Source organism: Alternaria ethzedia (assembly GCF_023757985.1).
Source record: "Alternaria ethzedia strain BMP 0044 chromosome Unknown scaffold_25, whole genome shotgun sequence".
Lineage (NCBI taxonomy): Eukaryota > Fungi > Ascomycota > Dothideomycetes > Pleosporales > Pleosporaceae > Alternaria > Alternaria ethzedia.
Window position 1 is genome coordinate 209,965 of NW_026056218.1, and position 16,486 is coordinate 226,450.

Below are 16,486 nucleotides of genomic sequence, written 5' to 3' on the forward strand. Positions count from 1 at the left end.
CTACACTCTCGAGCTCATGCTCTACTCATTTGGCATTCTTCTAATACCTCTCCCTCGCTCATACCCATCGGCATTTCTGGACTGTTGAAGGCTGGCCCTAGGCGCGTTATTGCTTCACTTCGGTTCTGCTACTAGCGCTGCCTTTGTTGCATTCTTGCTAATATCTATTTCTTTTTGCCTGTACTTCGGTAATGCCTTTTCTTGGTGGCATTGGGCTATTTCCTTACATATACCATAGTATGTCATGATTCGACTTCGCGGTGACGGAGATGGGGGATATTACGGTAGTGGATATGAAGTTAAGGTGTAAATCGGTCTCCAATAGTACTGTATGAATACGTCTTCCTATGCCATCATGACTTGGACGCAAAACAATATCTGCCTTACTGTGACGTTTGTGTTTTGCAAAGTTGAGCACCTGGGCATTCGTGAAAAAGGCACTAGTCGCACAGACCACCCCGGGGCCCGCTAGCGATGAAGCTTCATTCTCTTCCAAAATTTCGCGAAACCGACCTCAGCACGACGCATTACCAGCCACCACATCTTCGCATTTCTAATTCCTACCCAAAACCTACAGTCGCTTACCCACACAATGTCGAAAGATATCGAAGAGAAGAGGCTGAAGAAGGAGAAGAAGGACAAGAAGGAAAAGAAGGAAAAGCGCGCAGAGACAGACGGCGTGTCCAAGAGCAAAAAGGACAAGAAGGAGAAGAAGGTCAAGGGCGATGTCGAGATGGTAGACGCGCTCGAGGCTGAGCTCGAGAAGGAGCCAGAAGTCTCAATGGTCAACGTCGTGGACGGTGATGAGCCGCGCGGCGCACTCGTTCCCTTTGCCTTTCCCCTCGCAGACAACGACAAGGAGGTCAAGAAGATCCTCAAGACCGTCAAGAAGTGTATGTTTTCCACTTCATATGTGTTAGCCTGTTGGCGCACGTGAAAGAACAAGACTGACGTTTATCTTGCTACAGCCGCCAAGTCCAAGACCCTCCGTCGCGGTGTCAAGGAAGTCGTAAAAGCGCTGCGCAAGTCCGCTGCTTCAGGTGCCGGATCCTCCCTCGACGACCCTAGCGCCATCGTTGTCATCGCCGCCGATATCTCGCCCATGGACGTCATTGCGCATATCCCCGTTCTCTGCGAAGACCACAACGTACCCTACATCTACATCAAGAGCCGCGCGCAGCTCGGCGAGGCCAGCGCAACAAAGCGACCCACCAGCGTGGTCATGATTGGCAAGGACAGGATGGGCAAGAAGGCCGGCGAGGGCGACGAGGAGTTCACCGAGGCATACGGAGAGCTTGTCAAGGTTGTTGGCAAGGCTGCTAAGACAGTGAAGAAGTGAGAGCAATGCGAGAAGTGGAGATGAAGGTGATCGACCGTGTGTCGAGTGTATTGTTCAAAAGGGAAATGAGGAGTCTGGCGTTTTTCACCCATGGTTGGCTGATCAGTCCTCCTAGTGTTATTGTTTCAATTCTAGGCATCGAGCTAGGCTTGCAATATACCTCTACAAAACTTCACGCGCTCATGCCAACGGACAGTTTGCTCACGCGTCGCCTGCTGAACCAGCTACATTCACGGGTCTCACTCATGAGGCCTACACAAGACACTGAACGGAGCCCTCTGAAGATCGCCTGCAATTCGAGGTGCGATCCGATAAAAGAATGTCGGGTTTATGTACATATCAAGACAACCAAGTATAAACACGAAGAGAACTCGTTCACCACCCGCCCGCAGTTGACATTGTCAGTCGCAAGTTCAGAACCAAGGCCCTAGAGCCCATAGTCGTCCAATCCTCTGCATTCGAGCACAGAGCTCTGACAACAGCGCCTAGTTAGCAGCAGTCCACAGCGCCGGACCAGGGAACGTGTAAGTCGTAGGATTGGTGTAGATGTTGAACACGATACCCGGCATGTCCTTTGTGTACAAGCTGGTACCAGGAACGCCAGCCGTCGGTGCAACAGAGCCGCTACCACCGACCTTGAGGTTCAAGCCTACAGCAATACTTAGCATATGATCTTTTTACATCGAAAGCAGCCTGGAAGATGAGTGACCTACACTGGGGGTACAACTGCGCGCCATTCACGTTCTGCCCACCGTGAAGAGCAATGATCTCATGACGGATAACGTAGTTGCCAGGAGCAAGTTTGGCGGGAAGAACAGTGGAGACCTTGAACTTGTTCTTGATGAGCGTGTCTGTAACCCAAGTTCCAGGGCTGACGATGGCAGATTGAGAGATCTTGGACCAGCGGAGAGCACTGGGGGTTAGAGTGGTGCAATCGCCTGCATGAAATAAGTGATTAGTAAGAGTGCGCGCTGGACTGGTTTAAACAGATGGCATACCGTTGCAAGGCGCGATGTAGTTGATGATCGGGCCCTTATGACTATCAGGCCAAGTGTTCCACTCAAACTCAATGGTATCCCCGGCGTTGACGTTAGCGTAGAGACGTCCTGCAGTGGCACTCTTGTGGCAGTTCACATCTGCTGTGCCGACGGATGCGGGCTCGACGAAACCGATGTCTTGGTTCAATGCGTCCCAGCCTGCGGTTTGGGGGCGGCTGTCTTTGGAGAAGTAGTACCACACGGGGTCGGAACCGTTGGTGAAAGTGCCCTTTACGTTGACACCTTTGACGAAGCCGTGGGCGGATGCTGTGTCGAGAAGGACAGCGATGGCGCCGAGGAGGAGTGCGGATGTGTACATCGTGGAGTGTGTGAGAGAATGGTAGCGAATGTTGTTGCTTTGATGCTGATCCGTTGCACTTGTTTCTACCTACTCTTATATGTCTTCAAAGGTCTTCATCGTCTGTATGGCTTCTCATGATATTCCCAATCAGAGACGGAGCACATCGACCGATCGTGTCAGGTAAGTCAAGGATCACATAGTACTGTTAGATGATTACAAGTCATTGCCTAGGGCTTTGTAGCAGCAACGGGCATAGCCGCTATGGCGAAACATAGCTTGTTGTTCCATGGCCACACACATGCAGCGCGCCGTGTAGCTTCCAAGGCTCTTGATAGCTCAGTGTTCCAATCACAAGCGAAAAAGTTGATATTGTGGTGATATTGAAACGGCATCCGAATGTGGTTGTGGCACACAGCGGCGCGCTTCGCGCGTCCCTGGTTTTCGTCTGGGGTAATCTATTCTCCCCGGGAAGCCGCAAGCGAGCAATCTAAACACTGAAAGAGCAACGAATAGTGATCATATGGCGTACAAATTGAAGTCACACTCGTCACACGGGAGTGTTGTAAGGTTGCGGACGTTGAAGGGAATTTTTCCGTTGGCTCGCTACTGCTACAGCGGAAGGTGCACGTGGCGGGTGGAGTACCTCGTCCATGACAAACTCTAGCCACTTCATCCGTGACAAACTCTCAGTTTTTGCTCGCTACAGGAAGGTCTTACAGAGGTTGTGTGTAGGGATCGATATCCTAGACGCCGACAAAGATGCTGGGTTGTCCAGCCTGACCTGGTCTGCGTCTATCGTAGACTCAAACTTGGGTGCTCGATCAAGCATGTGGCCTTCAGGACTTCTCTGACATGATTTTCCTGTCTCTACCCAAATTGGGTCAGCGTATGTGTGGCGGACGGTATGGTAGCACCTGCGCGATGTCAACACAACCCCTGTGACAGCAGTAGCTTTCAGACATACCATCTCGCCCTTTGGCTTTTGACCCTGTAGCGCTGTCTGCTCTTCGCCAGCCCTCTGGGCCTCGCTCTCCTCTTTGTCGTCCAATTCATGCTCGATCTCAGCCTTCGTTTCCCTGTCGTTCACTTCCTCTTCGCCGCCCATGTCCTCGTCGCTCATCTCGTACTCTGACCACGCCTTTTCCTCTACCTCCGCGATCTCAAGGTCCTCCTCCACTCCGTCATAGCATGCTCCTATAGCACGAAGCACATCTACCTCGACGTTGGGAAGTGGCACAGTCTCGGGTCGTTGCTCGTCGTTGAGCAAAGCCTCCCTGAAGGTATGCAATTTAGTTTCTGCCTCCGAACAGTATAGAGGAAACTGACCTTATCTCTTCCAAACACTCGCGAAGGTCATCCAGCGTCTGTTTCACCACCGGATTTGGATCGTTACCATACCTTTGCTTCGTAATTCGCCAAAGGGCTTCACCCTTGACGTAAAAGACGTATGCTTCATCGAAGTCATCCAGACTACCTGCAAGCAGTGTGTAACATGTGATGCGGTGATACCTAGGGGTATCGGAGTCGGCGAGTAAATTGCGCAAAACCTCGTTACCTTTCTCAAATTCGTCTTGTACGAGTAGCTCAAGAGCAGCGTTGAAATCTCTCGTAACCCAGCAATCTACTTCATCCATAGTGGCCATCTGGAACTTGCATGAGGTTGACGTGAGGGTGGATGGGTGGATGGGTGTGGGTGGGAAAATCGTATTTGTGGTTTGTGACGTGGGTAGCATAGCCACGGATGGAAGATCTAGCGGCACATGGCAGACAAACGCTCAAGGACCACGGGCCTCTAGGCCCTACGTCATTGTATGGCAATCGGACGTGAGAGAAGGTTAAGAAGCATCCAATTCATAGAACGATAGAACACTTCAATATATATACCTAAATCTCATGAAGAATATAATCCAATATGATACACGCGTTTCCAAACTCCATGTAACAGGCCCTGAGGGCGTATGCATACAGATCCATCGCATCAAGGCCAACACTTCAGTCTCCTTGCAACCTCGACATATACTACCTCCGCATCTTCCGCCTATGATGCTCAACCAAATCATTCTCCAGCACCATGACAGCGTCGAAATGATTCTCGCCGACAGCCTTCGCGATGAATTTATTCTCTCCCTTCCCATCCACATATAAGCTCGCCTCCACGGACTCTCCGGCTCTCCTGCTGATGATCAAGAACTCCTTCTCATCCCTGACCCCGAAATCGGGTTCGTATATGGCACGACCTAACAACTCATTAGTATCGTAAAACACCGCCAAACTTGGACAAACGCCAAACTTACCAACAGCCATCTGGCCCGTCCTCGCTAGCCAGGCCATAGCGAGCGCCTCTCGCTTATCCGGCACCCTTTCACCTTTCTGCTCCGCTAGATTTCGTATATCCCGCGCCGTCTCCTCATCTTCCTTGTCTCTCTCCCACTCCAGCTCGCATTTGATTCTTGGTCTGATGTTCAGGCCGCGGTCCATGTCGGAAGAATTCCATGTGAAGTGCTCGTGTTTCCAGTCGTGTGCTGCTGTTCTGAATGAGCGGTGTTCGCGGGTGCGAGCGATCTCTGCGGGGTTGTCGACAGCGCGGATGTGCGTGAGATAGTGACTAGATGAAGAAGGTGGTAGGACTTTGATGGTGATGTGGTATATTGGTGCGATCAAGGCTGCGCCGTGTAGTTGTGCAGGGCTGGTTGGCATGATTGCGCTTCGGGTGTTGGGGACTTTGCGGCGATTGGAGATGTCGGGATCTGCTAGTAGTCAAAAGTAATTGGATTGGTGAGTATTAAAGTCAGAAACTCATAGTAGCCACATAAATAGTCCGCCCAGTCAGTGAATTTCATTTGTACTAGCCGGCTGGTGAAGTGTCGCAAACGCTATGCGAACGCGGCTTCAACAACGCACCAGCTCGCACGATATGCCATGTCTGTTTGACAGCTAAACAAAGCTTCAAGCATCGTGTAGTTTCACATTCCATATCCCACCTCTTGAAGTTGCGAATCGTGGTGCGTGCTGGACAATGATGATTGCGGCGTATAAAGGGTAGAATCACTTTACACGACGCGTCATGTGTATTTAATAAAGCAAGTTCTTAGTCAAGTACTAGACTGTCTGCAAGGTTGCCTATTGCGGAAAGATACGTCCGGCAGTATCTTCTAAAGAAGATAGTCACTGCTCACGGAGTAAAGAGAGTCGTAATGACATGTCGCGTAAAATTGTTCGAAAACGTTCGCCAGTGACGATTCTCAGAACCTACGGGTTATGCCAGTCCCACGCTGAGCCATCATCTGAACGAGTACTCACGCCATTGGGAAAAGCTACATGGCCCAACTCCTAGTATCTGCCGCCGGGTGGGGGTTGGCCATACTGCTGCTGACCTGGGTAACCGCCGGGGCCTCCTTGGGGCGGTCGCTGCTGGCCATACTGACCTGGTGGAGGTGCTTGTTGACCGTAGCCTTGTGGAGGTGCGCCGGGTGGAGCACCGTATCCTTGGGGCGGATGCTGACCAGGGGGAGCACCGTAACCCTGGGGTGGCTGCTGTCCATAGCCTTGCGGCGGCTGTTGGCCATAGCCCTGGGGTGGCTGTTGGCCGTAACCTGGAGGAGGTGCGCCATACTGGCCAGGTGGTGCGCCGTAGCCGCCAGGTGCAGGGTTGCTCTTCTCGTCCTTCGAGTCGTAGCTTCGATCAATGGCACCGAGAAGAAGCTTGATGATCCAAAGATCGGGTGTAAGATCGACAGGAGGGTTTGCGCGCATCATCTCTTCCTGTTCGTTTTCGAAGTCTGATTCTGCGTTAGCACAGGTCTAGTCTGGATCGTATGAGACTTACTGGACGTGCAGTCAACCATAGGGCCAACCTCGGGTTCCTCATCGAGTTGACTGAGGAATTTCCTTGCGGTCACATCGTTTCCTACCTGAGCAAACTCGAAAGCGACAGCACCACGGCCGTAGGGCGTCGACTGGAGCTGTCTGTAAGTCTCCTTGATGACCTTAAAGATCTCGCCGGAAGGCTCTCCCGCTGGCTGCCCATCGGTGATGGCAATGACCAATACTGGCTTTTGCATCTGTCCTGAGCGTGCCTTTGGGAGTACTATCTCCTGGATGACTTTCTTGTCCATAGAGGTACCCATGGGTGTGAGGCCCTTGAAGTTGACGCCACGCATGATCTCTGCGACCTGAGCCTCAGTCGCGACGCCATCTTGAAGAGGTCGACCCTGTTGGTTGCGAGCTCCCGAAAGATCGGTGTTCATGCAGCGGACAGAGATGCCATCGTTGTCAAAGAGAGTTGCAGCGAACGAGACTCGGTCCAAAATAAGGCGCAAATCTGTGATACGGCTACCTTCCTCTTCGAACTGCATGGATCCACTGTCATCTAATGTGTGTCAGCTTGATCACGATTCTCGAGCTGAGCAACTTACCGATGTATAGCACGATGTCGTAAAGCGCTAGCTTTACAATGTCATTGGCAATCTCCTTCTGGATCTTCCAGCGCGAGATGACTTGATTGATCTTCGCGGGCGCTTGTTGAGCAATCTGGTCAATATGTTGGCAGATTGGGAAGTTCTGGAGGCCCTTCTCTTGGATGCAGGCTTGCAGAAGCTGCTTGTAGCCCGCGATCTCAGCTGGTCCGGCCTGAACCTGTTGGGGAGGGGGCGGGCCGCCGCCATATCCTCCTTGTGGTGGAGGTGCGCCATACTGGCCCTGCGGAGGCTGTCCTGGTGGTCCACCCTAATATCACGTTAGTCTCTGCACAAATCTTCGCGGAAAGTCACTAGCTCTGCGCCTTTGCTCATACGTGGGTTTGAAAATCGAAGAAATCTAAATTAGTACGAACATTCGGTTGGAAAGCGGGCTGCTGGCCGTAAGGTTGGCCATATTGCTGCGGCGCCTGTCCGTAAGCGGGTTGCTGTGGTTGGCCCCATTGGCTTTGCTGCTGGTAAGGCTGTTGTGGTGGTTGCTGTCCATACGGCGGCGGGACCTGTGGCTGATTCCATTGCGCGGGGGGCGCTTGACCTGGTTGTGGGGACTGTGGGAATGTCGATTGAGAATACGGAGATGAAGGCTGTTGTCCTGGCGGTGGTGGCGGGGGTCTGCTATACCCTGACTGCCCTTGTGGATATGGTGAAGATGCGCCATATTGGGTGGGAGCTGCCGGTTGCGCAAAAGGCGACTGCGGCGGCGCATACGAACCAGGACGCGGAGGCATAGGAGGACCAGGCTGTTGTTGTTGCGCATAAGGATTTGGCGCCTGCCCGGCGTTGGGCTGATAGGCAGTATAGCTAGATGACATCTTGCTTGATAGAGGCATGTGTGGCTAGGTCCAGGAACGAAGTGTGGCGGAAAAAGTCCAGAGTGGATGCCGGGCGTGCGATAATTTATTGGAGCCAAAAGCAAGTGGAGAACTAGAGAAGAGGCTTGCGAATGCCCAGTCTTAAGTGGCGGGTAGGGAAGGGCGATGACGACGCAGAGCAAGTGACAAGAGAAAGAAAGAGCTTTGGGCTTACCCCGGGAGCACCGGCACCTTGGGCACCTGGATACGCTTGATACTGTGGCTGTCCAGGCTACGTTGCATTAGTGAATCATTGCCAACATCACCCTTCACTTGAAGACTTACGTAGCCGCCTTGTCCACCGGGCGGAGGATAGCCAGATGCAGCCTGAGCCGCCTGCATCTTAGATGCGAGCTTCGCCTGGTTAGCTATGACGATGGTGGGGTGGAGGGGTAGCTAAGGAGCTGGCTGATAACATACACCCATCTTGCTATTTGCGTGTAAGGGTTCTGGTGCGTGACAGAGGATTGAGAAAGTCGGACAAGGCTGATTCTTGAGATAGGAATTAACAAGGTTGAGATGGAAGGTCAGGTTATAATGTATGCCTTGCGATGTTGGCAAGAGCCGAAGCTGACGCGCTTACCTGCTAAGCCCCCGCCGGTGCACCGCCCTAGTCACGTATTGGTTAACGCCACATGGCCATTGTTCATTGCACACCAACACCGTGGCTGTTCGTTATGAAATGTGGGAACGCGTGAGGCTGTGCCTTCGGATAAAGTGACGAACGAGCGGGGCATCATCAGGCAACCGGATTTTGTACCAAACATTCTTGAGGCATGTGACGCTGCCGGCCAAAGACCCTGCTGCGCCTCTGCTCCATCTGACTGACCGTTACAAGTACATCTACATTCGTATAGCGCCCGCAGCTTACAAGGCGATTGATGCGCGTGGTGCTCTGAGTTGTGTAGCGTTGTTGCATCTTGACGCGCTCATGTTTAGGTCGTTAAAGCACGACAAACGTCCAACTTCTCGACTTACGCCGGTGCATCTTGATACTTCCGCTGCTTCAAGCTGATTTTTCACGGTGTCACTGGCTCAAATTTCTAATTCTGCTTTCTGCTCGACATCTATGGTCTAAGAGTTCAGAGTACGTACATAACCGCGATACTGCCCATTACCTGCCTTCTTTGGTAGTAATTTTAGATCGCTCCAAACTGGTTTCGAAATAGTTTTCTCTGATACCCACACTGATCTCATAGCCGTCAAGCGTCTCAGGCTCGGTGGATCTCTCACCACGCTCTGCTGCGAGCGCAGCTCCCAGGATCGTACCAAGTTGAGCCTCATCTAGCACGTTCACTCGACGGAAGTCCATCAGACTTGGGAGATTGCAATACTTGAAGCGAATATTCTTGCTTGGAGCTGGGTAATGGAGGCTTCCGTAATCCAAGATAAAAGCAATGCCCTGGACTTCGTATCTTGTCTCAGGTGGGGTGCGGTGGTAGTCTTTGTATACCTCTAACACCAGGGCGTTGTGTAAATGCGTTGCGCCGGCGAAGACTGCAAGTCTTGTGCCCTCGGCCGAGATTTTCTCACCCGAAAGATACGTTATGGGATGAGTGGCCTCACGAGTATCGCCTTTCTCAGCGACTTGCTGCATCGAGGCCCAGCATCCTTGTGTATTCTTGCTGATCGCGCAAGACATTATGTCTGCTATACTGCCATGACCTGTTCGATGGGGTCTGTTGCGTTCAGTCGCTCGATGCTGCGACTGTTCGGTAAGAGCATTGATGAAGGCTCTTTGAGATAAAGCCACAGCGGCTTCACTGGAAGTTACTAGCCGGCTACCCAACCAGCGATACTTAAGGAAGTCTTTGAACGCACGCATACGTTCCGGTTCTGCGTTGAAAGACTTTACTATCCTTTGGACTTCTGGTGGTAAGGAAAGCTGAACCCCTTTCTTAGTATGATACCAGTACTCGTACCGATACGGAAGATAGAGCACGTCTGCAGCGTTGAGAAATTGCAGTGATGCAGTTATCTCAAGTCCTCGAGCCAGTACAAAGCTGCTATCCCTAGTACCTGGTGCCACCTCAAGCGCGTATCTTGCAATCTCTTCACGATCTAGTGCCAACACACGACGGAACAGGTTGAGAAAGTCCCGCTCTTTCCACAGATCCGGCTCTCCACCTGCACATTGGTTTTGCAGAAGCTTTACGAATAGCTGCTTACTTGACGTGTTGTAATCAGGAACAAGACGATGCGCGGTCTCGTGATTCTGAGATGTAAGACCCAGCAGTGCGTATACTTTATCGTGAATAACGCTGCATCGAGACTCGGAGAATTCCTCGATTAACCACCGGAGTTCGAACTCCAGTGGCCAATCATAACCAGTGCGAAGCGATCGGGATCTCTTAGGGTCTCTATAGGTTCGATATTCTCCCCGAGATATCAGAAGTTTGAGGCCTGGAATATCCGGTTTGTCGTAAACGTACATATAGATCGCGCGGCCCAGCTCATCTGCATTTGCCCGGTACTCGCCTAGCCAGATTTCCAGAGTCGGCGGCAACAATGCTTCCTGGACAACCCACATGCGGCACCAGTATGGCTTCTGGAGAATGTTTATTATGGCCTTCTGGGTCCACTGCCTACCAGGATGGTGATCGGGTATGAAAGGATACGCCACGGTTTCGTCGGTGGTCGTCTCTCCCAGCCACGCGATGACTGATCTAGCTGTCGAATACAGGTGAAACATCTTGGTAACTTGTTGGTTTCGCTCCTCGATATCATTTTGGTTTATACCTGCATCCGCAAGTTAGCGCCCTTGAAACACTAGTCTCGCTGACCTGTACTCACAGATAGCATCAACCCACAAAGTGGCATTCTTATCAGTGTTCCAGGAGCGAAAGCGACGTAGGAAGTCCCAAAGATTCTTTCCGATCTCGATATCCACGCCATTACATTGTATGCTACACTTCCCACTTTCCGGAGACCATGTGTATGACAGTGCGTGGTAGAAAAGGTGTTCATGCAGTTCTGCGTGAGAGAGAAAACATCGTATCGGCTCATGCGGCTCTCCAGGACACACCTTGAGCAACCGAATGGAGTTGGTGTTCGGATCAAGAGGTCTATACAGGAATACCGGCATGCCGCCTGTAAGATTATCCAAAGCGGGGCCGACCGGGTGGAATCAGATTGCCTGCGCTTCCTTGACCTGTAACTGAACTTAGGGGGATAGATGAGGATTTCAGCCACCAAGCTTCCAGTAAGCTCAGGCCGCGTGAGGCGAGTGTCATCGAGAGAGGGATTCTCGGACACCGGCGAGGGCAGCACATGTTTGAAAAGTAACATTGCGTGACTTGCGCATATGCTGTGACACAGTGTGTGATTGCCACGTTGTCAGCGAATCCAATGCCGGTCTTATGACGAAGAGTCGCGTCGAATCCTTAGCGAGTGGGCGGATGCAGGTGTGCTGGGGGATGGGCGCTTAGTTGTTTGTACCCGTTTGTAATACACCGAGTGGGCTTCCCAAGTACTGGTTCTGTACTTTAGCTGATAAGTAATAGAGGAATAATTCTTGCATAGCGTTGAGGCATATCGTTCTAAAGTCTGCTGCGCATCTGTGTAGCTGTGCTGAGCGGTAGCCCAGGGGGCGGGCATGCAGTGACGAAAGAAACCGTGTCATGTCTCGGAATACTTGCTGGCTACAATCTTAATTAGACCACCTTTTTGTGTACCTTCCTTATTTATTGAATAATGTTACTGCTAAAAGGTATGTGAAACTAGCAGGATCGCGTGCTCTTCTTTTGGCGCAGCGCATTTTTGAGGAGTGGCGACGGCGATCACTATCATGGCTATATTCGTCTCGTATTGGGCCATTGTGTATCTTTATACGTGCGAATCGTTGTGATAGTCAGAATCAGAGATCCGATACAGGTTGTCGAGGGGGAAGCCGCCACCAGCCGTGTCGGCGGGCGATGCCCCGCGGGCCGCAACCCCGCCCGCCCTCAACTCAATCCATACGTACGATCATGCACTCGTGCATACACTATTTACTTCACGTGCGGAGGCGGTCCTTGATGACTTGCTCAACTTTGCGTAAATAAATTTCTTGTCCTCATATTAGCATCTATGATCCAGCAGTCAACATTCTCGCGCTTGGCTTCGCGACAGTCGGCTTCTTGTTTCTCGCTGATAAATCCAGACGCGATAGCCTGCACGATGGCTCACTAGCATCTCATCCTGGCGCACCGATTTTGACTATCGGAGTGCGTATCATGCAAAGTCTTACTTTCGGCTGGGTCCTCTGGAATCGATAAATTCAGTGGACATGGGAAAAGAACTCACCGGTTCGAGGGTGATAAGACTCGCCAAATATTAGTGATCGAAGTGAGTGGTGTTAGAACGCACGTACTGAAACATCCAACAGGCCTTGCAAATTCCCACAATCTTTACTACATACATATCACGAAGCAGTGATATATGAAAGCATCGATCCGATTGCGATATATGAATCAAGCACGATAGGAGGGCTTCATTTCTCAATTTGATGTTAACCTCCTGTCCGTCTATACCCTATAGCAAGACCACTTGTCCCATCCACCATCGCACCAAGCATATACGTTGCTGCCGTACTGCCTCGTACATGCTGCAGGAGTGTCGACATTCAAGCTTACACCGACGCCCCAGCCTTCAGCTGAGCATCGCCAGTCGTTGCATGAATTTCCGACCCGGCCAGCAGTCAAAGGCGCATCATACTGCTCACGGCAGGCTCGGGGCATGTCTATGCCGCCGAGTCTCTGGCCAGCTGCCGCTGCAGCAGCTGCTGGGGCGACGAGCGCTGCTGGGGCGCCAGATGCTGGCACGGCAAGGAGGCCGAAGCTGATGATGGCACCGAGAACTGTAGTGTGGGTGACCATATTGCTGACTGTACACGAGCGAGTTGAAGTCAGTAATCAGAGAGATAGGTTTCTATGTCTCAATTGGGGGAAAGGGAAGATCTCAGTACTGCAACATACCTAGGTATTCGATGAAGACTGATGCGAACAGGTAGATTGTGTCTGGGTCTTGAAATTTGTAGAATTGTTGCTGTGTGCTCGGTGAGTGGGTGACTATAGACGGGAGCTATTCAAGGTGAAGAAGGGTAGTTTTTATAGTAATTTGCTCCTGCTTCGACCATGCGCCTTCATGTAGGTCGTCCAGGCATATTGATTACTAGCCACGTCACAGCTGTCGACCAGATCATCTTACTTGTACGCCAGACGTTGGAAGGGAGGGGAAGGGGGTGGGTCTATAATCGTTTATGCTACTATGCGGCGCAGCTTGGTGTAGCCGAAGTAGTGATAAGCAGTCGCAAACATATGTGGCAAGGCTCTGGAACTTAGAGCATCTTGTCTTCCAAATTCGGACGTTATACATCTACCACTATGGGCCCGCATCACCTATTAACTCTTTCTAGTCCCCTTACGCACCCCGCCCTGAGCCCCATCCCTTCCATTAGTCCGCGCACATTCTAGCCTTCTGCTACCAAACAGTGCACATACGAAAAATTGGCGTATGTCATCAGTCTTGCCAACTTTGTGTGGAAGTCTTGCTTACGTTCGCGTTCTTCAAATTTGGAAACGCGACAAACCGGAATGAAGGCTGCGAATGAAGACTCGCCAAGTAACCCATACAGAACGCGTGAGAGTGAATGTGTTTTAGCACCCGAAAGACCTTGCACAGTCCTCCTTGAACACGGATCATGAAAGAATTGGACGTAAAACCATCAACTCGAAAGCGACATGTCAGCCACAAACGACAGGAAGAAAGTGAATTTATATATTTCCGTCTATGCCTTGTAGCAACCCCAACTGAGCGCATCTCCATTGCACCGAGCATACACTCCAGCACCATATTGATTAACGCATGCCCGAGGAGTGTTGATACCCGTCTGGAAATTAGTGTACGCATCCCAGCACTTCCAACCGTTGCATGTACTATCAAACCGAAGAGCTCTCCACTGAGGTCCAATTTCCTTAATACAATAGGCGTCCATGTTAATGCCCTAAATCATCGATGTACGAAGTTAGTGTCTGTCTCATCAAGATTGCTTCCATGGGAGAATTTACCCCTAGGTATTCACCTGCTGCTGCTGCGGCAGTGGCTGGTTCAGCAATGGATGCAGGAGCAGCAAGGGCTACAGGATCGGCAACTGCTGCTGGAGCAGCAACTGTTGGCGCCGCGAAGAGACCGAAGCTGATGATTGCGCGGATAATAGTGGTGTGAGTGACCATGTTGGCGGGTGCGTTCTAAGTAAAATTAGCCATCGTAAAGGTGAGCGTATATCATTGAAGTTCATGTATCGTAGATCGTGCTAAAGGAAGAAAATCGTTACTATGACATACTTGATGAAGATCGCTGAGGACAGGCGTATTTTATCTAGCTCTTTCAATTTATGAAGGGTCTGTTGCGTATTACAAGAATGAATGGGGATGGGGAAGAGCTGTTCGAGATGAAGAAGAGCCGTTCTTATAGCAATTCCTTCATCTTTGAACACACGCTTCTATTAGGTCGTCAGGGCGTAAGGCGTATTCTTTGTCGCCCGGTTCAAAGTATTGGACGAGGCTATCCTCATCGCAGGCTAGAGTTCTAGGGCGTAAGCTGAAGTGACATAGACCGGCATGCAATGCAGTCCGGTGGAGTTCCGTTCATGCTGACATGCACCATAGCTTAGAAAAGACAGGTGAGTCTATTGACAAGCGGCCCGATCCTACGTAGCGAGTCTGCTGGAGCTAGATGCACTTTGTAGTAGATAGTATCGAGACAGGACTGCTTATCTATCTGCTCTGGGCTTTGGCGTTGACAAAGTGTCGAGCCTAGACGGAGGTGAACTCAGATGGGGAAGGTCTGAGGTTAGGCCCTCCGTAGGATTCGAGTGCGGGGCCAGCCGAGCACGCAGGGACTTACATACTAAGCGTAGGATTGGTTCTGTTAAATAGACTTTTCTGTCGATGTTAGCGAAGGCTGGTGAAGGATGCTCACTACAGCATCGTTTAAGGTTTGTGGTTAGGAAGTGTGTCGCTTGCAAGGGAAAACCCACCAATCGTTGTTTGGGTCGCGACCTTACAGTAAATCTCTGAAAATCTTCATATGTCGCGCAAACAGAAGCGGACAGACTCCAATGACAGGCCACGTTTGAAGTCATCGCTAGGTTTCCATGTGTATCTCGTAGTGATGCAGAACGAAAGAAACCCCACGATGAAATTCGCAGGAGAAATTGTGGTTTGCCGCTCGGACTGAAATCATCCGTCAAACAAGCAGATACGATTCTTTCTGCTCAATAAGTCTGTGCTGCCTCATGTATTACTCGAACTGATTGCGGCTAGGATCGGGCGCAGCGTATCCTCTCCTGAAAAGGAAGCTCTGCAGTCTATCCTCAACTCTCGCAAACTACAATTCCGTTAGCCTCAAAGACATTATTTGCGACTCCGTTAGGTCACGATTTAGGATGCGCTCTCTGAGCTGAAGCACTTACAAAGCCCCGTCCCTGTACTCCATCTCTGACCCATACTCCATATCCACCCATGAGGTTTGCCATCATAACGTCCGTGGACAGGCGATCTCCTACTATTGCAATTTGATCTGGTCTGGTCACACCAGAGTCTGGATGTGCCCTAAAGTAAGCCATGACCTCTTCCTTACAGCCAGGCTTCTTGGTGGTATGTCGCAACACTTTGACACCGGTGTTGGCCTCCAAGACATCGGCCTGGGCATAATCCTTATCGGATGATGTGCCAGCTGTGTTGGACACTATCAAGAGTTTTGAGCCTGGATAAGCGCGTCGCAGGCGCTGGAAATGATCCTAAAATGGTGATTAGTAACGTTCTGGGTCGGGAAAGGCGCGTAGTAGTACTTCATATGGCTTGTGAATCTCATCGGTATGTGGGACAGCAAAACAATTGTCTTTGTCGAGCACTACAGCTTGGATGTCTACCTCTTTCTGCTCGTTGACCCCATCCTTCCTAAAGGCTTTCGACAGGGGAATGGGTAGATGATTGAATGTTGAGACTGTATGCTGCGGGAGACAAAGAGTCGGATTCCAAATCAGCCGGAAGACGTTTAAAGTGCCCGAGATGTTCATTTGGGATGCAGCGTGGTATGATTGCGATGGTGGAACTGGATGGTGACGCGCTTGTTGCGCGCTGCTTTTCCAGGGATGTTATTTCCGACGGTTCCGATGTCGTTCCGAGCAACTATCGAGACCGACCGCTGCAATCAGTACCAGCGAGCTCCGCTTAGCCTGCTTATACGTTTATTCAATCGAAGATACAGAGTGGTATTAGTGTTATTAGTGTTCAACAGAGCTCTGGCACTTTTCGCTGCGCTGCTGTGGAGCGTACGGCTATGTCATGGAGAGGAGAGAATCTGGTATCATAGACATGACAAATATATACTGAAACACATGACAACGTGCTATATGAGATGGACGCAACTTGATAGGGTGTAGCTTGAACAGACATCGAGTTCTTGATGAGGAGCAGGCAGCAGAGAGGGATGGCATGATG

At 51.0% G+C, this 16,486-nt stretch overlaps 6 protein-coding genes across 6 annotated transcripts; 1 reads left to right on the plus strand and 5 right to left on the minus strand.

Annotated features, from left to right (window-relative positions):
• Window positions 1-592: 592 nt before the first annotated feature.
• On the plus strand, window positions 593-1,339 carry J4E87_008241 (uncharacterized protein; the record flags this gene model as incomplete). The annotated part of the gene is made up of 2 exons (XM_049379832.1): window positions 593-893; window positions 969-1,339. The coding sequence occupies 2 exons, from the start codon at window positions 593-595 to the stop codon at window positions 1,337-1,339; spliced, it is 672 nt and encodes a 223-aa protein (XP_049230399.1).
• A 485-nt stretch (window positions 1,340-1,824) lies between these two features.
• On the minus strand, window positions 1,825-2,695 carry J4E87_008242 (uncharacterized protein; the record flags this gene model as incomplete). The annotated part of the gene is made up of 3 exons (XM_049379833.1): window positions 1,825-1,988; window positions 2,053-2,277; window positions 2,338-2,695. The coding sequence occupies 3 exons, from the start codon at window positions 2,693-2,695 to the stop codon at window positions 1,825-1,827; spliced, it is 747 nt and encodes a 248-aa protein (XP_049230400.1).
• An 863-nt stretch (window positions 2,696-3,558) lies between these two features.
• Window positions 3,559-4,311, minus strand: J4E87_008243 (uncharacterized protein; the record flags this gene model as incomplete). The annotated part of the gene is made up of 3 exons (XM_049379834.1): window positions 3,559-3,591; window positions 3,642-3,951; window positions 4,004-4,311. The coding sequence occupies 3 exons, from the start codon at window positions 4,309-4,311 to the stop codon at window positions 3,559-3,561; spliced, it is 651 nt and encodes a 216-aa protein (XP_049230401.1).
• A 385-nt stretch (window positions 4,312-4,696) lies between these two features.
• J4E87_008244 (uncharacterized protein) lies at window positions 4,697-5,477 on the minus strand (the record flags this gene model as incomplete). The annotated part of the gene is made up of 3 exons (XM_049379835.1): window positions 4,697-4,914; window positions 4,972-5,424; window positions 5,474-5,477. The coding sequence occupies 3 exons, from the start codon at window positions 5,475-5,477 to the stop codon at window positions 4,697-4,699; spliced, it is 675 nt and encodes a 224-aa protein (XP_049230402.1).
• Window positions 5,478-6,007: 530 nt separating this feature from the next.
• Window positions 6,008-8,429, minus strand: J4E87_008245 (uncharacterized protein; the record flags this gene model as incomplete). Its single annotated transcript, XM_049379836.1, has 7 exons — window positions 6,008-6,456; window positions 6,504-7,046; window positions 7,093-7,402; window positions 7,509-7,953; window positions 8,179-8,204; window positions 8,289-8,363; window positions 8,424-8,429. The coding sequence occupies 7 exons, from the start codon at window positions 8,427-8,429 to the stop codon at window positions 6,008-6,010; spliced, it is 1,854 nt and encodes a 617-aa protein (XP_049230403.1).
• Window positions 8,430-15,284: 6,855 nt separating this feature from the next.
• On the minus strand, window positions 15,285-16,062 carry J4E87_008246 (uncharacterized protein; the record flags this gene model as incomplete). The annotated part of the gene is made up of 3 exons (XM_049379837.1): window positions 15,285-15,371; window positions 15,457-15,783; window positions 15,835-16,062. The coding sequence occupies 3 exons, from the start codon at window positions 16,060-16,062 to the stop codon at window positions 15,285-15,287; spliced, it is 642 nt and encodes a 213-aa protein (XP_049230404.1).
• Between the last annotated feature and the right edge of the window lie 424 nt (window positions 16,063-16,486).